The 23734-nt window shown below is 38.4% G+C and overlaps 4 protein-coding genes across 4 annotated transcripts; 1 reads left to right on the top strand and 3 right to left on the bottom strand.

Moving 5' to 3' along the window:
* The first annotated feature begins 787 nt into the window (after positions 1–787).
* Positions 788–2895, top strand: LOC102230788 (G-protein coupled receptor 1-like). The gene is made up of 2 exons (XM_005798485.2): positions 788–829; positions 1203–2895. The coding sequence occupies exon 2, from the start codon at positions 1238–1240 to the stop codon at positions 2273–2275; it is 1038 nt and encodes a 345-aa protein (XP_005798542.1). The 5' UTR covers positions 788–829; positions 1203–1237; the 3' UTR covers positions 2276–2895.
* Positions 2896–3984: 1089 nt separating this feature from the next.
* On the bottom strand, positions 3985–5923 carry LOC102237162 (chymotrypsin-like protease CTRL-1). The gene is made up of 7 exons (XM_005798430.2): positions 5818–5923; positions 5508–5611; positions 5324–5403; positions 5154–5235; positions 4849–5029; positions 4601–4731; positions 3985–4275 (listed from the first exon to the last, which is right to left on the bottom strand). The coding sequence occupies exons 1-7, from the start codon at positions 5861–5863 to the stop codon at positions 4114–4116; spliced, it is 786 nt and encodes a 261-aa protein (XP_005798487.1). The 5' UTR covers positions 5864–5923; the 3' UTR covers positions 3985–4113.
* An 837-nt stretch (positions 5924–6760) lies between these two features.
* Positions 6761–12749, bottom strand: LOC102237422 (heat shock cognate 71 kDa protein-like). The gene is made up of 9 exons (XM_005798431.2): positions 12623–12749; positions 11361–11565; positions 11004–11209; positions 10742–10894; positions 10108–10663; positions 9811–10013; positions 8477–8675; positions 8156–8388; positions 6761–7967 (listed from the first exon to the last, which is right to left on the bottom strand). Exons 2-9 carry the CDS (start codon positions 11563–11565, stop codon positions 7785–7787), a joined length of 1938 nt encoding a protein of 645 aa, XP_005798488.1. The 5' UTR covers positions 12623–12749; the 3' UTR covers positions 6761–7784.
* A 271-nt stretch (positions 12750–13020) lies between these two features.
* LOC111608099 (TBC1 domain family member 15-like) lies at positions 13021–22747 on the bottom strand. The gene is made up of 10 exons (XM_023330724.1): positions 22311–22747; positions 20163–20348; positions 19898–20016; positions 18702–18805; positions 16684–16751; positions 16461–16607; positions 15417–15507; positions 15160–15308; positions 14926–15067; positions 13021–14845 (listed from the first exon to the last, which is right to left on the bottom strand). The coding sequence occupies exons 1-10, from the start codon at positions 22522–22524 to the stop codon at positions 14677–14679; spliced, it is 1389 nt and encodes a 462-aa protein (XP_023186492.1). The 5' UTR covers positions 22525–22747; the 3' UTR covers positions 13021–14676.
* Between the last annotated feature and the right edge of the window lie 987 nt (positions 22748–23734).

The following is a 23734-nucleotide window of genomic DNA, read 5'->3' as shown; positions in this document are numbered from 1 at the left end:
TAATTATATAGAAGCAAATATCTAGTTTATCATCTTTTTTAAAAAAGATCCAGCTATGCGTGGACTAAGCCTAAGATGTCTGTCTTTTGATTCAAGCCATAAATTCAAGCCTGTAAATTCACCAAGTGATAATGTTTTTGGACATACTTTTTGCAGCAAGGCAATAAGTGTTGAAATGTTTTTACTGGCGTTGAAAACAAAGACCATGACAAATTGTGCAAACATAAGGTTGTTGTTGCATTCTGTGCCAAACTCGAGAGTTTGACTGAAAAAGTCCTCAATCAAATCAGAACAGAACAGACAGAGCAGATAATGAGGTGAACTGCATTTGTCATGTAGAATCCAGCATTGTTCAGTTCAATGTACTGAGCATTAACTGGTTTAAGGTCATGTGACTGGTATTGTGGAACATTGGAGAACTTCAAAATGCTTTGCCCTGGATAGATTTTGGTCCACTATTGTTTAACAAAATTGCTAGACATTGCTTACGCTTGAAACCGCAAACCAACTTTTTCATAAGTTGTGTCAAATCACCTGAATCACTAAAGCAGCCAAAGACTATAGGATTGGTTTGTGTAAAGAAAAGTAAATATAATTGACAGAAGTCTCTGGCAATTTAATGTATCGCCTGTATATCACCAGAATGTCTTGCCTTATAAGTTGTTTTAAAAATTTGGCATCATTTTCTGGGTAATGTTAACTTTATCCACTCCCTCTAAGTGACTGCACTGTCAAATTTGCATTTGAGAGGGAGGAGTAAAAACAGAGACAGAAATATGAGGAAGCATAGAGGTCAGCCACAATAAAGACTTCCGAGACTTCAAGGAAAGTAAGGACTGGTAACATATATTTATAACTACTTACTTTAAAATCGCTAAACTGTTGGATTTTTTAAAACGGGATTTGCAGAAATACTTGTGTACTAACATCTTAAATACCATTTAAATGTATTTGTTGAGAAGTCTTTGTTTTAAGGTAGCAATGAGTTCATTTGTTTTCAGTGCATTAAATGGTAAAATAGGCTATTTTACAAGATTTGAACAAGATTCAAAATCAGTTGTGATCACAAGTGATATGCCATTCATCATTGTAGCTGAAGAAAGTGTTAAATGGATTGTGTACATACGTATGAGAAAAAAGGTTGTTCACTCTATGTAGACTGGAGAATCTATCTTCAATTGATTCCATTTTTCTTTCATCAGATATCAATTCCAGAGCCCACACACCTGGATTGGACATGGGAGTCGAACATATAGGGATGTTCTCCCTGGTTATGTATTGCATGATCATAGTGGTTGGGACAGTAGGAAATGGTCTGGTCATCTATGTGACCGTCTTCCAGAGGAAGAAATCTGTCAACTCTGTGTGGTTTCTCAACTTGGCTCTGGCAGACTTCCTCTTCACAGCGTTCCTGGTGTTTACAGCAGTCTCTCTCTCTCAGCAGCACCACTGGCCCTTTGGAGAGTTTATGTGCAAGCTCAACAACTTTGTGAGCTTAGTCAACATGTTTGCCAGCGTCTTTTTTCTGACAGCAATAAGTCTGGATCGTTGCTTGTCCATCTGGGTGGTGGTGTGGGCACAAAACAAGCGCACCGTTGGCAAAGCTCAAGTGATAAGTGCTGTAATCTGGTTGGCTGCAGGCATCTGTAGCACACCCTATGCATATTTTCGTACCGTGGAAGTCAGCCAGAATCAGACATACTGCAAGTACCCTTCAACTATGACAAAGAACAAACATTGGACATTGTGTATATTCCGCTTTGTTATGGGCTTTCTCATTCCATTCCTGGCAATATTTTTCTCACATGTGGCCATAGGGATTCGTGCCAGGCGTCTGCAGAGAATGAGGAAACAAAGACGTCACCGGATCATTTTTGCCATCATTTTTGCATTCTTTATCTGCTGGTTGCCTTTTCATGTTTTAGGTTTCATACAATTAAAATTCCATCATTACTCAGATATACAGAACATTGTTCAAGTCATAGGTCCTCTAACTGTAAGTCTTGCCTTCATGAACAGCTGCTTGAACCCCATCCTCTATGTTTTCATGTGTGACGAGTTCCAGAAGAAGCTCAAGCAGTCCATTTGTTTTGTGATAGAGAGCACTCTGGCGGAGGACCATGTCTTATTGGGATCCTCTCACTCACACGTTACAGGGACTCCCCAAAGATGCACTGTGGAGGAAAAACAGGCTGTGACTTCTCCAACCTTCATAGAGACCAAGCTGGTTTCCACAGAAATACAAGCGAGTTCTGAGGAAGACTTCAACAAATAGGAAAATAGGAACATCAAATAAGTTTCTTAGATGGCCTGTACTTGTGTAGTACTTTACACTACATTCAGCCATTCAACCACTCAGACACATACTTGGACTGACAGGAGCCACAGCTGTTATGGAGCAGTCTGAACTTTCTTGCCCAAGAACACAACAACTGAGACAGACGCAGCGGGGGTTTGACCCGCTCCTGCCACCATTGCCATGATGTAGATCTTCTTAACATTAGCAAAAATATTGTTTGAAAACACAGTAGAGAGAAACAAATTGTGTTGCCAATTAAAGTTGCAAATAACTTGTAAATTATTAGTTATAGAGTAATTGATATTCAACAGTCTAAAGTGAAAATAATGTCAAACTTACACTTTGATTTGAGAACAAACTGGCATTTTCTTGGTTTATTTTTACTTTTCATGGCTCTGACATTTTGTAATAAATGTATATAAATGGTTATAACAGCTGGTTGGTGTCACGGGAGATGTATTACTATAGAAATAAAAGTGTGTTAATGAATCAGTGGTGTTATCCGTAGATATGCAAATATGCCCTGCAAAATTCATTACTGCTTTATCTTTTAATATTACATGTACGCTTGAGTGTCTGTTTTAATAATAAATAAACAAACCTGTTAAAAAAAAAAGAAATCTGGACAATTTATTGATCAGGGACAAACTGAATGGGCTGGAACAAATACAGGACGCTGATATAGTACATTAATTATTTTCTGTTCTTAATTAATTAATCTAATTTATTAAATTGATATTTATTAGTAATGTTGATCATGGCAAGAAGAAATAGTCAAGTATGAATACATATTTGCTAAATATGAATAAAAATCATAAACCTTACTGTACCCATTAGTCATTTTAGACCTTACTATGGGCAACTGATTCAGACATTCAAATTCACTATAAGCTGGAGACACACACAAGGCTTTAGATGCCACTTCCATATTAATGTTATCTGAAAGACCATATGTGTGTTGTGCAACGAGAATGATCGCGCTGTGTTGGTGCTGTTGCAACTGGCAAAAGTAACAACGATACTATCAGTATACTGGATTTATGTACCGTAGTTGGAAATTACATTCCAATTTTACAAATGCTTTTGCTGACTTAATTACTTCAAAAAACACCACAAATGGTCACAAGCTCCTAAAAACACATGTACTGCTAAGAACATTATGTGGATTTTGTTTTTATCTCTGGATACTTGAAAAAATTTTTCTTTACTTATTTAACTTAAAACTAAATGTTTTCAAACCTTTAAAGCTTAAATTAAAGATATTGTGGTTTTCCTTTACCATCAGAAGCTCTTGTTGACCTCATGTCAATATAAATTCTGAAAGTGCACCCATGAACACCCAAACCCACGCACCCTTACACACCCCCACGCACATACACATAATATGTTTTTCTATCTTCACAAGGACTTTGCATTGGCCTCAATTCATTTTCACTCATTTCTGTAGCTTAATTCTGACACTTATCCTAAATCTAGCTTTCACCAGTTCATTCTTAACTCTAAACCTGATCTAAACTCAATTCACACTTTAGTCCTAAACCTTACCCATACCCATAACCAGTCAGTCCTCACAACGTAGCATGAGTTAGGAAAATGGTCGCTAAAACACATCAAATTCAAGGCCACCCCAACACACACACATGCATACATGCAGTACATGTCTTATTTAAGAACGAGACACTAGCAAGTCTTCAAGATTTTATTGGTTGACTTCTTGAGAATGCACCAAACAGCAACCCTTGGGACACTGGTTCTATTTACTCACAGTATGATCCAACATCAACTTTAATACGTTTGCATTAGTGCTTTTCTGATTAGTTGTAAGCAAGGGTCTGGTCGATCCAGCTGCGCAGGTAGGACACGCGGGCATACACTGCCGGGGTGTACACGTTGCAGTCGGTGGTGCCCCAAGACACAATACCCACAAGATACCACACACCACTGCTTTCACACACCAGAGGGCCACCAGAGTCACCCTGAAACAAGGCAAATAGTTTACAAGATTATTTGCCTTGATAAATGAACTTGCATTCATACAGTATCTGTGTTCTGCCTTTTGTGAGCACTGGGCTGACTGATTTCAAAAACAGGAAAAAGTGTAGCAATAGCACAGTTGGTGACTCAGATGATATATACACAATCACGCACTCACATTTAAAGGGCATTTCATACAGAGATTTTAAAAGAGCATATTTAATTTCACATTTCACACATTACAAATGTATTTTGCAAACATATTATTCAGTTGTCATTTTAAGCTTGTATGTTTTACCCGGTGAAGTCTAACATTAACCACGTTACCTGGCAGGAAGACACTCCAGAAGCACCAGCACAGATCATGACATCGGTGATTCTGCTGGTACCCCAGTAATTTCTGCACTGAGCAGGGCTGAGCAGAGGCAGGGAGGTCTGTTGCAGGTAACGAGGGCTTGCTGAGAAGACAGAAAGAAAAAAAACACAACCACTCCAAATCCATTACAGTGCTAAGGCTTTCCAGCTTTGTTGCTTGTAAAACCATCGTGCTCAGACATGTAGAGAGGCTCACTCACAGGTTTGTCCTGTCCTGCCCCATCCGGTGGTGACACATTTGGTTCCAGAGGGGATACTGCTGCTGGAGGAAACCAAGCACACTGGAGACACGCGGGAGTTGAACTGTGCTGGGGAGGAGAGCCTCAGAAGTGTGATGTCATAGTTAAGGGTGTTTGAGTTAAAGTAAGAGTGGGTGATGGCCTGTACATAGAGGTGAAGAAAAAATTTCAAATTATTTCCAAAAAGTTGAAATATCTTTGTAGAGGTCACACAGATAAAAAGCTCACGCTTTAGAAAAGGGATTTTTTTGAATGATTTTCCTTACCCTAGAAATGGTCTTGACCTGAATGGGCTCGCTGTTGTACTGCCGATCGTGCTCACCCAGGATCACACGGTGGTTTGACGGCCTATCAGAATGAGAGGTCATCTTATTAATTACTTACTTTTAGTAAACAGTTTTCAAATGTTTGCAGTGGGACACATCTAGCAACTTACGACACACGGCAGTGAGCAGCTGTGACAACCCAGTACTCGTTGATCAGTGATCCTCCACAGAAGTGAAACCCGGTGCTGTCCTAAATTTGGAACAATGTCTCTTCAAGAGATTTTCTCTGCCTGAGGTGTTTGTTTTTGCATGATTCAACAGAACTGGAGAATTTCAGAAGACTGAGCGACATACCTGAAGAGAAACTTGCCAGGGCCAGGAACCAGACACTGCATTCTCGCCATTAACAATCTTGTTGTATCCGCTCACCTGGGGCTTAATAGTAGGCACTCCACACCCTGAGGCCAAAGATTAAATCCAGCATCATTCTAGTTCCCAATTGCAATGGCTATGCTCAGTTATATTACACTGTAATCAGTGCATATGTAGCTACAATCCAATTAAAATGTAAAATGTCAATGATTCTTGGACAATGTTTTTACTGCATTTCTTTTATGGTTTGCCTTGAGATGAAAGCATGAAATAAAGTTATAGTGCCACTCACCCAGTGTGGAGGCCACAAGCGCAAAACAACTAAAAAGCAAGAACATAACTGTGGCCCAACTTTGATTCAAGTCTACCCTATTTGGTAACTTTGTGCTACACAAGCATTTATAGGTGCATCCCTCACGACTGACCCTGACTTCTGTGGGTAGCCATTAGTAGAAACCCCTCCCCATCCATGTTTCACAAGCCCCCGTGTGAGAAAACACCACCTGCCGATAAGCACCTTCGACAATCTAAAGTCACACTTGAATTAGAAAAAAATAGATCACATAATTATTTGATTTGGAAGAAGCAGCCACATGGTTTTCCTTTGCTGTTGCTATTAAAAATGATTCAGTTAGTGACCCTTGCTTCTGCACATGCATGCATCAAGAACAGACAACACATTCTGTTGATAAACGCTTACTTCTCCTACTCAGGAGCTCTGTTTTAACACATTTTCTTTAATTTCCTGTGAGGTAAGTTGATACAGCTTAAAAATATACTGATCAAAATGTGGTTTTCTTTCAGGAAAAGTCTGTCAGATCGGTAGTATAGTTGCCACATTGCATGTCTTGTCATTAACTTATTAATTAGTTGGAGAGTTATCTAATGTAAACTTTAATGATTTAGAGATGTACAATTAAACACTGAAGACTGAACAAACCTCAAATATGAATGCATTTCACTGCATTTTTGTGTTTAATGACACACGATTGTCAGTAGGAAGGAAGAAATATTTAATCTTTTTCAAGGGTTTTTGCACATTCAAATTGATTGAACTGGGATTCAACCAATTTAACGTTTTTACTCCCAAAATATCCACTTAAACTAATTAGTAAACACACTCTACCCAAGTAATTTGATCTTAGTATAAATGCAGCTGTATGAATTTCTCAGAGGTTTGTTTAACAACACAAACAGCATCATGAAGCTCAATGAACACAGCAGACAGTCAGGAATAAAGATGCGTAGATGTTTATTGCAAGATTTTAGGCTTTAACAGCAGAAATGCCTCCAGCTTTAAACATGTTTTGTCTCACTGTTCAACCCATCTGAATGGCTGTCTGAAAGGTATGACTATTCAAAAGTGAAAATATTGCTCAGTTGTCCCTGTGCAATTTGCAACAATTCCAATATGTGGTAGAAGGTACTCTGGTCACATCAGACCAAAAATTGAACCTTTTGCCTTACATGCTATGATGTGATGCTAGTGTTAAGCTCGTGCAGGGGGGAGGCTTTTCTTCATAGGGATGGGAACAGAGTTGATGGATTGTGGTCTTAAATACAAGGCAATGTTGGAAGGAATCCTGTAAAATGTAAAACTGGGGCTGAAGGTCACCTTACAGCAAGACAATGACCAGAAACATACAGACAGAGCTGAAAATGGAACGGTTTAATTTAAAGCACATGTGTCTGAATGGAATAGGTCAAATTTGATTGTGATTGTGATATTTTTCTGACTAGAATTAGAATATGATGTTTACAAAGACTCTCCATCCAATGGAACCAAGCGTGAGCTCTACTAAAATAAAAAGAATGGGCAAAAACTGAAATGTCTCTGGATTTACAAAGCTTGAATAGCGATATCACAAACAGCTCTGCAGCTTTTTTTGCATTGAAATATGGTTGGGCAAACTTTAACTCAGGGGTCTGATTCACATTTGCCAAAAGTGTTGAGAACCATACATACTTTCATTTTTACTTCCCAGGTATGTATGAACTTATTTGTGCTGGCCTATAAAACATCTCTATAGAAATTTGTAATTATGTCAGAAAGTGAGAAAGTTCAGACACCAAGGCTCCTTCTGGCAAGCACTATCCTTAGCGCATTTTAGCAATAGCTCATTACACTAACAGTAATGCTGTAGAGCAAAATTAAGTAGAATTTTTATGGTGTGCCCATTTGGCACAAAATGCATGGTTTGAACAGCCAGTACATGTGGTCAAGCTGAGACAAGTAACTGTTGTGCTTATTGCTTATATTTAGTCGACTTCCTCGATGGTTGGGCCAGAGGACGAACCAGCTCCGGCTCCGCCGGGGAAGCTACCGGGCATTCCTCCTGGCATTCCTCCTGGCATTCCCCCCTGGTACAGCTTAGAGATTATTGGGTTGCAAATCTTCTCCAGCTCTTTCTGTTGGTGCTCATACTCCTCCTTTTCAGCTGTCTGTGTAAAAAAAAGAAGCAGATAATTGTGCTGTAAGAGCTGTAAGAGTGTAAAAACACAATATGGAGGTGAAAAAAATGTCTATCACAGTTTTTCTGCTAAACATCTGTGATTTCACAACTTTTTCAAAAATGAAGCTCTTGTTTTTGGATATTAATGAAAGCATTTTTAATTTGCGGATATCTTACCTGGTTCCTGTCCAGCCAGGCGATTACTTCATTACACTTGTCTAGGATAGTCTTTTTGTCCTCAGGACTGATCTTGTCTTGGAGCTTCTCATCCTCCACTGTGCTCTTCATGTTGAAGGCCAGAGACTCAAGAGAATTTTTGGCAGTGATCTTGTCTCTCTGGGCCTCATCTTCAGATCTGAACTGTTCTGCTTCCTGCACCATGCGCTCAATGTCTTCCTTGCTCAGTCGACCTGAGGAAGAATGAAACATAAAGCTTGCTTCAGTCACTTTAGAACCTTCTCTGATGAACAATCTTTGCCCTGCAATATGTGGTCCAACCTTTGTCATTAGTGATGGTGATCTTGTTCTCCTTTCCGGTGCTTTTGTCGACTGCGGACACATTGAGAATGCCGTTGGCATCAATGTCAAAGGTCACTTCGATCTGAGGGACTCCTCTGGGAGCAGGCGGAATACCAGTCAATTCAAATTTCCCCAAGATATTATTATCTTTGGTCATGGCCCTTTCCCCTTCGTAAACCTAAAACAAGGTATTGATGTTTATTGGATCAATGAACATTTTCAACACTAGCACAGTGCAATTAAAAAGGTTTTTATCCCCTTACAGATTTATTCTGTTCTTGCTGTTTTTCCACACTTGAGTTCTTCAAATAATCAAAGTAATTTTAATATCAAACAAAGTTAACACAAATGAATTCATAATGCAGTTTTGGAGGTCAAGCCTCATCATTTCAATTGGGCTAGAGTCTGGGCTTTCACTTGGACACTCTAAAATCTATTTCAGTCGATTCAGAGGTCGAGTTCCTGGTGTGGTTTGGATTATTTTTACTACACAACTATACATTATGATAAGGATGCAGGAGTTCAAGGTCACAAACTAATTAGCCAGACAGTCTCACTCTGGCATTTATTGTTTCTTAAATGATGGCAAGTTGTGCAGATCCAGAAGGATCAAATTCCACTGGTCTGGACTTGTTTTTATAAAATATAGTTAATAATTTAATTACCTAATTCAATTGTTACTTTTGACATAGGGCTGGGTGGGTTTGGATAGGTTTTTATTTCCCTTTTAAATAAAGTTACCGGGTAAATAAAACCTGGATTTTATTTACCCATTTGCCTGATCTGATGTAGAGAAAAAGGCAGAAACAGCAGAAAGTTGTGAGGGGAGGTAAATAACTTTTTGTAGTACTGTATAATATGGGGTGCCATTTTATACAGCGTAGAGTCAAAAATAAAAAAATAATAATCAATAATTTGGGTTACTTAACATGCCATAAATGAAAAAAATTGGCGCTTCATTTTCCTAATTTATAATTCCACCATGTTATTTCCAAATATTTAGATTGCTGCTAAATAGTTTTACATTGTAAACTAAATATTTAGCTTGATAACTAAATGTTTAGTTTCTAGATAAATATTTAAATTGGAGATAAATATTTAATTGGCACACACAATATTTAGCTAGCTAATTAAATATTTAGTTTGACATTTATAAATGAATGACTAAGATGGTGAAAATCCGCCTGAAAAAATAAACCCTTATTTTAATATTGTGACATGCTAAATAACCCAGATTATTCCTTTCACTGTCAAATTTTACAAAAGTCAACCAATATCAAGAGGTGTGAACTTTTATTTGCAGAATGTGCTACCTGAATGAGGACACCAGGTTGATTATCTGAGTAGGTGGTGAAGGTTTGGGTTTGTTTAGTTGGAATAGTGGTGTTCCTTTTGATAAGGACCGTCATCACTCCTCCAGCCGTTTCAATTCCCAGGGACAGGGGTGTGACGTCCAGCAGGAGCAGGTCCTGCACATTCTCAGACTTATCACCAGCCAGGATGGCAGCCTGTACAGCTGTGGGTTTCCAAATAATGAAGTCATGATTACAGGAAAGTTTTTATCTGCACCTACTTCTAGGGATACAGGAGTAAATTCTGTGGAGACCTACCTGCCCCATACGCAACTGCCTCATCTGGGTTGATGCTCTTGTTCAAGTCACGCCCATTAAAGAAGTCCTGCAAAAGCTTTTGGATCTTTGGAATACGTGTGGAGCCGCCCACTAGGACAATATCATGGATCTGGCTTTTATCCATCTTGGCGTCCCTCAGGGCCTTCTCCACAGGCTCAAGAGTTCCTCGGAACAGGTCCGCATTGAGTTCTTCAAAGCGAGCCCTGGTGATGGAAGTGTAGAAGTCTGTTCCCTCGTAGAGTGAGTCGATCTCAATGCTGGCCTGGGTGCTGCTGGAGAGGGTGCGCTTAGCTCGCTCACACGCTGTACGCAGACGGCGTACGGCCCGCTTGTTGCTGATGATGTCCTTTTTGAACTTGCGCTTGAACTCGGCAATAAAGTGGTTGACCATGCGGTTGTCAAAGTCCTCCCCACCCAAGTGGGTGTCCCCTGCTGTGGCCTTGACCTCAAAGATGCCATCCTCAATTGTTAAGACTGACACATCAAACGTACCGCCACCAAGGTCGAATATGAGAACATTACGCTCTCCCCCAACCTGAAATAAATAGAAGGAAATTGTAAAAGCAACATAAAAGCAAGAGGTTAGCATTTTAGCCATTAGATTGATGGTCACCTTTTTGTCCAAGCCATATGCAATGGCTGCGGCTGTGGGTTCATTGATAATACGAAGCACATTGAGGCCAGAGATGGTACCAGCATCTTTGGTGGCTTGACGCTGGGAGTCATTGAAGTAAGCAGGAACTGTGATAACTGCATTGTTCACAGGCTGAAATGATGGAAATAATTTCAGTTAATGAAAATACGTATATGTCTCATTGTAAGTCTTGGTGCTGGAAATTGATTTTTCTGTAGCAACAGCATTTCAAGCAGCATACCTTGCCAAGATAAGCTTCAGAAATCTCCTTCATTTTGGTGAGAACCATGGAGGAAATCTCCTCGGGGTAGAAGGACTTGATCTCCCCCTTATATTCAACCTCCATCTTTGGTTTTGAGGAATCATTTATAACCTTGAAGGGCCAGTGTTTCATGTCCGATTGCACCACAGCATCGTCAAACTTGCGACCAATCAGACGCTTAGCATCTGTCGTTAATTCAGCAACAATGAAAAGAAAGTTTCACTGTGTGTACAGAGATTTTGCATTTTAATAGGAACTGATGTTAAAAAAATTGAGAAATAAAACAGACGGAGAAGTGAAATCCTATTTTGTATTATTGTCTTGCAGTGTTTTTACCAAATACGGTGTTGGATGGATTCATGGCCACCTGGTTCTTGGCAGCATCTCCAATAAGCCTCTCTGTGTCTGTGAAGGCCACATAACTTGGTGTGGTTCTGTTCCCTTGGTCATTGGCAATGATCTCCACTTTGCCATGCTGGAAGATACCCACACATGAATAAGTGGTACCCAGATCAATGCCTACTGCTGGTCCTTTAGACATCTTCAAAAGACAAACAAAAAGACTTTTAGTATTTCAGCACATTTACATTGGCAGTTCAATCTCAAATCAGTACATACGGTGTTTATCACACCAATGTCTTTATATGTCTTTCTGCTTAAGCCTCATAAATTGTTGTAATAATACTTAGAACTCTGTGCATCCACAAGAAACTAGATATTTTTCAATAGCAATTTTGCAGGCTTGCTAAAGGTCTTATATCCAATCCAGTCAATCCCATCTAGCTTTATTAAGAAAGAACTTAAAATTTATTAAAATGCCAAAATAAAGACTCAAATATAGAATACAAAAATATGTTCAAAATATTACCAGCCATGCAATAAAAGGCTTACTGTATAAAATAAGTAAAAGCTCAAATCAACATATCATGTGGTGTCAAAGGCCAGGGTGAAGAAATTAGTTAGTGATTTAAAAACAGGCAGTGATGTAGTCACATATTTTAACCTGCCACAGCAAAAGCCTCCGTAAGCCTCTATTATGTGTTAGGCATATTGAGGAGCAGCTGGTCAGCTGACCTGAGTGATCTACAAAGAACATAAAGAAAATTGTGGCTGTTGTTGCACAGTGACATAATTGATTAGAGAAGAAATCTAACAAAGCCCCTGAGAGGCCGAAGTTCTTGGGAGCTGCACTCACCCAACCGAGAACCATTATTAGAACAGGAAAATGTCACAATGCAAAAAGCAGCTCCAAGTGACTTACGCCGAGGCCTGAAACCTTCCTTTTGGAAAAAATGTTTTATTGACTTAGAAACTGAGCAACACAGGAGAAAAAAGTCCTGACATAATGTTCCTATGTCTTGCCCACACACCACAAATAAAATCACTTCGCCATGAAAATTACTCAGATTTTGGTTGCACAACTTTACAATTTTACTGCATTGATTTTGGTTTCATGTGTCATGCTATTGTTTGACAGAGACCATGCAAACCTGAAATATGTCAGTACCTCTTACTTTGCATTCAGGCTTTCCAAGCAACAAACAAGATAGATTATAAAGCGAGGCCAGAAGAGCGATGCTTCCTGTATATTCAGTTACCTTGTGAAGTTAGATGCTCAGGAAGTGATAGTTTACTGAATTAAAGTGATGCCTTATTTTAAACACCACCGTCTGAGCTCCTCTCCAGCACTCCCTTCTTCTCCTGGTGGGCAGCGGATGAGTGTCCTGTCCCTCCTGTTTTTATAACGCTTGGTGAGGGCAGAGCCCACTGGAGGTGTCAGGTGACTCCACCAAGGAAAGTTCTAGACCCGTGTTTCTGCTCACTGGCAAGATTTCCTTGAATGAAAGCTGGCTATTATTATCTCGGCACTAATTTTCTAACTAAACAAAATTAAAACTGGAAAAAGGTAAATTTGTAGAACTTTGGAAAGTTGCAATGACTTAACTGTTCAAAGACAAGATAGGAAATATTAAAAAGAAGCCTTTCTCAAGAACAGTAACGTTACTCACATGCTTTATTGCATGTGCAAGCAGTTAAATGAATGATTCACAGCGTTCCGAAATAATTTTTTTCAAATGTTTTAACAACTCTTGTTAGTAACTCCAAGCAAAAATCGGCAACACATTAAGCAACATACAGTGACAATTTGTGGAAAACATTACAGGGGATATTTTCAAGCCAAAGTTACACAAAGTTTTGTACCTCTTGAGGTTATGCTTCTGTATGTAAGGTCATTCTTTTGCATTGTTTTTCCTAACCAATTCCAAATTTGGTCAAAATGACATAAAGCAAAACAAAAGTTAAGTTTTATGAATTTAATTGATAGACAAACCTGATGTAACTTAATGTATAATTTCTTTAATGGAATACATAGGACATGTTTTCAAAAGTTTAGAAAATCTGAAATGTGGTATGAATTCAGCCAACTTCAACATCAGAGATTATAAAATGTAATATTACCCCACACATTTTCAATTGGATTAAAGTTTTCTCTTTTACTGAGCCATTGAGTAATATGGTTTAATATAAAGCATTTTTGTGGATATGGATCTAGGTTTAGTCTCATTGTCGTGCTAAAAATGAACCTCTACCACAGGTTCATGTGCTTTGCAGCCTCAAACATGTTTTCCTCCAGAATTACCCTGTTTTTAACTCTGTTTTTCCTTTAATTGGGTAATTTTTTTATCTCCCTGCTTAAGCAAAGTTTTCCCACAGCATGACTCCTCCACCCGCATATTTGCAGAAGGATTCATGTGTTAGGATTTTAGGCACCTACTGCTGGAGGCGATTATCCAATAAACTTCTCCATAACTTCATCCCTGCTCTGTCTGGTTTGTTCCTTGGTCTTTATAGGGTTGCTTGTTCACTAATGTTCATCAACAAACAATTTATAGGATCAGCTGTTATATACTTAGATTAAATTACACACATACTCAATCTGCTTTGTTGTTTTTTTTTTAAATTGAGGAGTTGTTATGGTACATGTTTGCTTGTGAACAGGACTGAATACAAAAAATTGTGACGCTTAAATTTTTGTTTGCAGCTATTTATAATTTGTTGACTTGGCTTTACAACTATGGACCACTTTGTGTTGGTCTCTAACGTAAAAGAAACCAAAATAAAACACATCAAGGTTGCAACGTGACAAAATGCGGAAAAGTTCAAGGAGTATAAGTCATTTTGCAAGACTCCCTCTGTAAGGCACAGTGGGTGTGTATTTCACTTCCCTGTTACTACATGGTCTATTCTCGCTGCACTGGCCTCTCCAACACATTTGCCATCTGGCCTTAAATATAGCCACCATTTTCTTTTTTTTCCAGACAGCAGCTGTTGGGAAAGACCACATCTACACATTGCTGATGTAGGACTCTTGCATAACAGCACACCCCTCTTTTATAAAGTGGTAATTCACATACAAAAGTCATAAAACCATTAAGCTCAGACTTAGTTTTAAATGCTGTTGACATTTGTAAACACAATAACTTGCAACAGTTGTAGAGTAACGTTCAATAAATAGTGTACATTAATAGTAATTATAAGCAATTAAGCAGCATTAAACAAGTGTTCTTTTCGAACTGAAGTAAATCAAACAATATGTCCCCAAAATGTCAGATAGAAGAAAACTGTGATATTATGGCTAGTGAGAAAGTTGTCATTTTAGGACAAACAAACTACGGAGTTGATAAAAGAAGTCTTCAGGTTTGCTACTGTTTTCTCGGCAGTGCCCATTCATATAATCCCATGCACACCGCTTGCAGTAGTTGTAGAAATGGCTCTCTGCTTTCTCCAAAGTGCTGTTCAGGTCCAGTTTTCCCTGAAGACTGCAAAAAAGAACGTGTTTTTAATACATTGAAAAGACAAACATATCCAAATTTGTCAAATAGGAGCCACAGGCTCGAACCTGCTGGTAAACTGGATTAGCTGCACGTCATCTTGGCACCGAAGCAGGCACTCTCTGTTATCTAGCAGGATGGCTGCACAGATGAAGAGCTCGAAGGTGAAGTCTGTGTTGAAGGTTTGCCGTGGTGACTCTGATCTGTCCTCTGGAGACATCGTAAGGTGAAGATACAGCAATGTTAGGTGTTTTACAGGAGAACTTTAAGCACAGGTATTCTGCTTTTTACCAGCGTTTCACCTGTGTAGTGTTTTTGGTCCAGCCTCTCCTGATATCGAGCGCGGTCAACCTGCTGTGAGATTAGCTCCAGATGGTCACAGCTCAGGATTTCAAACAAACGCAGCGCATCACTGTGTTCAAATTCTCTTTGAAAACCCAGCAGCAGCCACCTTAACACAAAGAATATAAACCAAAGATTTAAAGATACGGTTTCGCGTTAAAATAAAACAACAAAGTCATTAAAACAAAGTATGTGAAATGTGCTACAAATGCTCTACCTGTGGCAAAATGTAAAACTTTCCATGTTGTCTTTGACTAGATGAGCATAAAGTGGAGGGTCCAGCTCCTTCAGCAAATCAGCCTCCAGCTCTGGAATACAGTAAGTAAACATTTCCAGCTCAAATCAAACTCTTTCAAAACAAAAGACTTGATTTGAACTTTCAGATCAACATTCTACCACTCAGAAACTTTTCTGTTTGGCAATGAAGGCAAACAGTAAATGTTCTAATAGTTCCCCCAAAACAATTTTCCGAGCTGGAAAATGTCATTTACTGTGTTTAACCACTAGAGGTCTCAAATGTATTTTGCAGTTGAAATTGGGAACAAAACATCATCACAGGATTTTGGGTACATACAGGTTTCATAAATTCATTTTTATATTATGTGTAGCTCCATTCTGTGAAAATAAGTACCACCTTATACAGAGCCCGATATGAAAATAAAATTATATGATCATGCATTAACTAACCTGGTATAGACTATTAACACGTTCTTTAAAATAATTTTTGCTTTGTGAAACTTGAAAAAGGTAGAGATCTGAATTTTCTAAAAGGATTCTGATTACCTGATATTTTCAGGGTGCAGAAGGAGGGGCTCGGTCTTGGCAGCATTCATGTAAGAAGTGCTGCTGATGAGAGCTGCATGACTGACAGTGAGTGGTATATAAATTCACCAATCTGATACTTAGAGAGAGAGTCCAAATATTTTCTAGCGATTCTCCTCTCGTGTCTCCTCTTATAGTTCTCAGATGGAGGAGCAAGGCCATCGAAAAACCTATAATTCAAATATACCTTTCTATAATTTATATTTTCCAAAATGTATATTTCTTTAAAATATCACAATGATGGCCCACAAAGGATTTATTGGATTCATTGAAGGTTTCTTGTATAGTGATTCCAAATATTTTGGAGTTCTTAATCAATAACATCTAAGCAAAAAAAAAAGTTATGTCAAAAGAGAAAGAAATACTGCACAAAACTAATTATGCTGCTGCCGTGGCATTTGCTACAAACAAAATTGCTTTTTCTTTCTTATGATCTCACCTATTTTTCTGCGTAAGCCGTCAGCCATGAAATCCCTGGAGAACTTCTCCATGTAGGAGGAAAAACTCCAGAAGGTGTCCACCTCAGAGTCCAGGACCTCCAAGAACCTGCTGCACAGATCATTCATTCCCTGGGCATAGCTAACTTCTGCCATAACAACAAGGAGACAGAAAGTTATCAGAGGAAAAATAAACTTTAGTTTGGGCTGATTCAGTCTGATTACCTGGATGAAAAGCAGCATAAGTGATGAGGATGTCTCTCAGGACCAACAGATTCCCTAAACCTTCATCTCTGCAGACAATAACAAGTGATTTGTGGAAGATCTGTTAAGTTTCCAATGTCTCAATATATTAGATACAAACTATATATACACTCCTCCTGAAATTGCAAAAGGAATGTTTTTAGTATTTTCTTTGGTTGTTGTTATTTATGACAATCTGCCCACATCTTTCCCCCCCCCCAATCTTTTTTTTGTAACAATTGGTTTAGAGAAGAATGCAAACACTCCTTTAAAAGGGTCATACGTCATATTAAGTATTTTTATTGTAATGTAGGGCACGTTTTAAACTACAGATAAGTCCAGCAGCTGATTTAAACTAAGAAATTTGGGGTGATATGTGTCAGGGAACAAACAAGTAAAAGGCAAGTGAGGCAATAGTAGTATGCGGAAGAAACATTGAGGAAGTATTAGGATTCTAGCTGCTGGAATCATATTCTGCATAAAGAACTGGGAGAAAAATCAGGCGTAATGAAAAGAAGGCACGGATATGCAGAAATACATTTTTAAAAAATATTTACATGGTAAAATCCAGACTTTCCTGAGAAAAAGAATGCCATTTTCTTAAATTTTAATTTTACAGAAGTTTAAAATGATTAGGAAATAATGAAAATTCAAAGGCAATACCACAATTCTGCAGACTGTCTATGTAATATGTTCCCTTTGTACGTTTATCCTCAGTATAAAGACCCTCGCATTTAGGTGACAAAGAAACATCTAACTTGTTGCCATTGCATCATCCTGTCGAATACAAATGAAAGTTTAGGAAAATTTTAAAACGGCTAATTCTATAAAACAGCAAGAACAATTAGCAGAGATGACAGAAGTGACTTTCCATGAACTCGCATAGAAAAAGAACACACTGTTGGGAATTGGCAAAAAAAGATGATCAAGCTCAGATAAATATCAATAAGTATAATGTAGTTTATAATGTGCAATGACAAGGTGTATAAAACAATTTAATCTTTTTTTTTCTTAGTTTTTGTGAATAACAACATGACAATAGATAAACTGATAAAAATCAGGTGAAGGCTAAAACTTTTTTATTTACTTTAATATTGATTAATTGTTCAGAATATAATACACAAAATACCTGTCCTCACTGGAATATAGTTTTTTCTGGATTTTGTCTAAGCCTGTCATGTTTGATGTTAGAAAAGACCCAGGCAAAGAAGTTTAAGCCAAAAAATTTAAAAGACAATCCCAGAGTCTAAATACAGAGGAGTGTGATTACTGACCAGAGGCAGGTGGTTGATTACAAAGTGCAGCTGGGAGAAAAGGTAAACAGACAGACTGAAGGAAAATTAACAATAAACACAAATAAACTAGGAAAAATCTGACAAGAATAACTGAAGAAAGCTAAATACAAAAGAAAGAACATGTACGGCAAGACCTTTAAAACAAAAATGATAAGAATGAGAAATATTAAGTAATAATAAATACAGACCTGATATGAAAGGAATATGAGTAGACCGAGAAAAAGGTAAACCACAAAGAAATTATATAAACCCAAACACACCAAATCATCACAGAAAATATCAAATTCAATAATAATGACATCCAAACAAACAGTAATCAGAGTTCTGGACACACAAAAAAGTGTAATGAGTCCAGATTTTTGACAGTTTCTGTCATGAATTTTCATGGGTACACTTTATAGACAAATAAAATGCATCAACACTCACTTGAACTCAAATTTACATTTGGACAGCAAATTGAGGATGCATGACTAATCTCAAACAAGACACACCTTGTTCAAGTGAGACGTGAACTTGTGTCAAATGGTTTACTGTCACCAAATCTACCACGAGTGGAGGAAAACAAGTGTACATTTTTACATAAAATGGCAGTGGTGCTCCTTTATCTTTGTGGCATTTCTACCTTCACCTCATCAAAAAAATGACTCGGCAGATTCACAAAATTTGATAAAGACAAGAACAATAACTACAGAAAAAAAAACTCACTGGTAGTAGCTCAGGTCTCTGTTTGTGCGGGGAACGTCCTTGTTAATGATTCGTGTTGCTTCCCGCAGCTCCTCCAGGTCAAATGTGATGCGCTCAAACAGTATCTGTTAAAAAGTAATGTAAAAACTATGTCAATAAAAAGTTGTCTTACTGTGCTTTGAAAAAACTTTCACATGCCTCGATGTTTTTAATAATTAGTCTCTCTGGATTTTTCTTCTTACTGCACACTGCAGTAGTGGATAAATGCCAAGTATAAGGAGAATAATACACATTTTAAAATTTTCAAAATAAAAGTCTAAAAATACAGTACATGCAGAATCCTTTTTTCCTGCAGTTGCAGCTTTAAGTCTTCTTTCGTCACAACTATCTTTGGCTTGTGACAACATTCAGTTTAAATAAAATTTATACTAATATTTTCATTGTATTGAATTTCACAGCTTTCATCATTCCTTAATTGATGATGCGCTCAACTGATTTGGAGCTGCTTTGGTTGCAAACCACAGCAGCAAAATCCTTATCTTAGATCAAACTGGGTCACATGATTCGCTGGCTGCAAGGATATAGGGTTAATTTCTTTAAAATTTTTTATCTTTCAATTCATATGAATATCGCTTGATTTGATTTCAGCTTGTTATGTTTGAATAAAATTATGTTCTTTTCTATAAACTTTCTTTTTATGTAAAAAAAAAAAAGAAGGGGTGAAGACAGTAAGCTGTTGGAATGAGATGACATGACCTAAAATGAGCTGGAGCTCCCTCACCTTCAGGGTTTAGGAAATGTCAAATGATACCTGAGTAAATAAATGACAGTTTGTTTAACATAATTAGATCCTGTTTGGTCGCTTTCCTAAACAGATCAACTTCACCACGCCCAGGTTAAAAGAGCGTAACTATTCTAAACCGTGAGGGTTAATCTACACCAGGGTTGTCAAACTCCAGTCCTCAAGGGCCGCTGTCCTGCAACTTTTAGATGTGCCTCTGCTGCACCACACCTGAATAGAATAATTAGGTCATTAAGGCTCTGGAGAACTGATCTACACAAGGAGGAGGTAATTAACCCATTTCATTCTAGTGTTTTGTACCTGTGGCACATCTAAAAACTGCAGGAGACCGGCCCTTGAGGACTGGAGTTTGACACCTGTGATCTACACCAACACATTTAAGACATTTATACATATAAATAAAAACTATATTAACCTGAGCTTGAAGCTCCAAGAATGCCAGTCTGTCCTTCACCTCCTCAGACTGATCCTGGTCCTGTTGCTGGGTTTGTGCCTCCCTCTGGTCAAAGTACCGAACCGCTGCGAGCAACTCGGCTGGGTCACATCAGCAAAGGTGTTTAGGGGACAGAAAGGAAAATTTGGCGGAGGTGAGATAGATTGAGCCAAAAGGGATCAGAGCAGGAAATGAAAGTCATCTGCTTCCCATTGATATCAGAGTTTGTGCATGTTTGGACCTTTACCATCAGTGCCGTTGAGCTGCATCCGCACCGCTGAGGGAAGAAACTGCTGCCACCTCCTTTTCATGACCTGGTAACGTACCAACAATTGCTCCCGCAGCAAAGACCGCTCCAGTGCGGTGGAGCTGCATGGGTACATGCCAAACAGGAAACGCCAAGCCAGGCCTCGCTCTGATGGAGACACACCACCTAGACCCAAATAAAAGATAGTTGAATCCATCTAGTGAGAGGATATGAGTAGTACAACACTTCAGTTAACAAATGTAAACAAAATGTTAAGGAAGGTGTGTTCAAAGTGCACTGTGTGAATCATTTGCAGTCCTTGAATATAATTCAAGAAGGAAATACATTTCGCAGGCCAGCACAAGGGGTTGATACAGTTGAATATGTTTGGTTAGCCAATAAAATGGATATGTTAGGTAAAGCAGAAAGTGACATGTGTCCTGTTCTTGTTCTTGGGAAAAAATCATCCTAGACCAGGGGTGGGCACTCCTGGTCCTCAAGGGCCGGTGTCCTGCAACTTTTAGATGCATCTCTACTTCAACACACCTGAGTCAAATAATGAGGTCGTTAACAGGACTCTGGAGAACTTGACTGTTCTTAGGAGGAGATTCAGCTGTTGGATTCAGGTGTGTTGGACCAGGGAGACATCTAAGAGTTGCAGGACACCGGCCCTCGAGGACCAGGAGTGCCCACCCCTGTCCTAGACCAAATAAGAAAATTTAAAAAGTAAAAGAATTGATCCAAACAATGTAGAAAATTGGATCTTCTTTTGGTTATCTTTAGGCAGAGCTGGAATATGAAGTTCAGTGAGGCCTCAGAAACAGAGGGTAAGCTGTAACATTCCTGCTAACAGACATGTGATGTGGCATCCCACAGCCTCTTTGGTAACTTCTGATGTCTGCCGCCTGCTTTTTTTAACGAGTTCAGGTGGAAGGTCCAACTTACACTCTGCTGCATCCAGAGGTTTTGTTGTGTGTTTAGCTCTCATACATTAACTGTTGAGATTTCTGTTCTCTTATATCAGAGATTCCTTAATGAAAAGAAATAAATTCTATTATTTTATCACAGTGGTCACGCTGAGGTACTCTGCCTCCAGGGGAATCTGATGCACGTACAAAGAAATCTCAGAGTCATTAGGAGAATGGTTTGATTGTGACGGAAACAAAATGCCTGAAGCAAAGCATCACTTGACTTCCTGGTGTTGGGATCAAAGGTCACAGTGTATCTCAACAGAGATAATATTTGTTGAATTCTTCAGACTGCACATTCATCTGTAAAGCATCTCTACATGCATTACATCTATTCTATTCATGTCTTTTGAATTCAGTGCAAGAATGCTTCCTTCTACTTATTAGGTTGAATATGTGAACCTGACAGTGATGTGGAAAATCAGGCCTATAAATCAGATCTTTTACTTAAAGAATTTTTGAAGAAAGTTGTCAGTGGATTTAAGAATAAATCAAATATGTTAATTTCTCTCAAAACAACAACAAATCAGAGTAGGTAATATAAAATATGGTCTCTTAATCTCTTAAAAAAAGAGTCAAATACGAATGCTGTTTTGAAAGTCATACTGTATAAATATAACTAGTAGTATATGCTTATACCTCTATTGTTTAAACAGTTATCAGCAACAAAATACGTTATCCTCTTGGATTCTATATGACCCACTGAATAAAGTAGGATACATGTTTTCACCAGGTCTTAAAAATTGCTTAACTTAGCAAAAATGCTAATCCCAGAGGTTTCAGAAGTTTATTTGTATAAGACAATATCTATTAATAATGGAGCAAAATCATCCGGCATCCATGCAACAGGTCCAGCAATTTGGTGATGTGTTAGAAAGTTTGTTTACCTTTTCTTTTCTTTTATTTATATAGCTTGCTATACCAGTAACCAAACCTCAAGTAAAAAGCACTGGCACAATATAAAATTGTTGATAAGGATGTTGAGGTCAAGAAAAGCGCGATACTGTAGTTCAACACTGAGCTCACATGTATAACCTCTCAAGGTTTTTATCTGTGTGAGAAAGTGTTGTTGGTGCAGCTGCATCATGAGCTGCACTTTAACAAAGACTCGCTTCAATGTTGACCTAAACTTACAATATTTTTTCAGCTTTTCATGCTATTAACACTTATAGTGACATACCGTTCTTGAAGATGTGCATCCTCAGTCTGGACTCGTCGACCCTCCCCTCTGCGTCCATGACCCCGGGTAAGGTAAGCCGTGAGGCGGATAGAGCGGGAGCGCTCACCGCTGCTACTCTCCTCCGAGGTGGGATCTCTGCCTGTTGTCGACTCATGTTGCCCGGATCTTCCCTTACCGTCAGTGGCGTTTTCCCGTTAGAGTGCAAATCTTCCATGCATGTATGTAGAGTTTGCGATCACGCACTAAAGTTTGCCGTGATCCCGGGAGGTTTACTCCCAACATCTTATCTACGGGGATCAGCGCTAAAGTGGGCCAAGCGTCAGCTCCCGCAGGGTCAAGATCCGGCCCACAAAAACACCCGAAATCTCCCCAGGGAGCATTTTCAGCTCTGGTTTTCTCACATTCATGCAACTGGGAGTCATATGACTGTACCTTTAAAGTTTAGCCCACATTCCAGGTGGAGTCCCTCCTTAAGATCCAAAGTTCACTAGGGAGTAGCATGGATGTCGCACTGCCCCCATCTAGTGGCTTTACGATGTAATTACACACTGAAAATAATTTGATAGAAGTATTTACAGAGAGGCATACACAAGAAATGTATCATACAAGTTTGTATTTAATAGCAAAACAAAAGAAAAAAATAGTAGTGTTAATTAAAACATATCACGATTAATTAATCCAATATATGGAGAATCAACACTGACATAATTAATTATGGCCTGTAGTCATTTAACCCCTGCAGCACATAACAGTGAATATATAAAACCACTAATAAATTTATTGTTGAAGAGGTTGTGGTATGAAGGTAAATTTAATAGAATCTGAAAAAAAAAGGACAAATTGTCTTTACAGAATCCTGACTGTAAAAATGTGTCTAAAGAAAACTAGTTTGCCTACATTATCGATTTCTTGAAAGCACAACTACTTTTTTAATGTTGGGTGTTTTTTTTTTTTTGTTGTTGTTTTTTTTGTGTTTTCAGTGGTAAATGACCACTTAAATGACCCTTAAAAATCGCTCCAATTCCACTGAATGAGATCAACACAAGGACCAAACTGAAAATAGAGCTCAAAGAGAAAAAAACTTATTTCACATTGAAATCAAAATTTTCATTGAGCCGTAAAGGCTTTAAATACTGCTCAGCATCTACATCTGGCTGTTTGCAGAAGAAGGTGAGGGTTAGCCTTAAAAAACCTTTGACAGATAAAATGAATGAGTACAAATATATGCCAGCCTTTGCAGATCTTCTTTTGTAAAATGAAAAAAAAAAACAATGTATCACCCAATGTATCATGTTATGTAACTTTGACCTTTTTCATCTTGACTCATTTTAACATTAAATTTGGATGTTTCTCCACTTCCTGAGAAGTGGAGAAAGAATGAACAAAAATGCTGACATGTTTCTTAGCAGTTCAAGTCAGTATGT

The sequence above is a fragment of the Xiphophorus maculatus genome, chromosome 3, assembly GCF_002775205.1.
Source record: "Xiphophorus maculatus strain JP 163 A chromosome 3, X_maculatus-5.0-male, whole genome shotgun sequence".
Classification (NCBI taxonomy): Eukaryota; Metazoa; Chordata; class Actinopteri; order Cyprinodontiformes; family Poeciliidae; genus Xiphophorus; species Xiphophorus maculatus.
The sequence above is the reverse complement of the archived record's forward strand: the minus strand, read 5'-3'. Positions and strand labels throughout refer to the sequence as shown.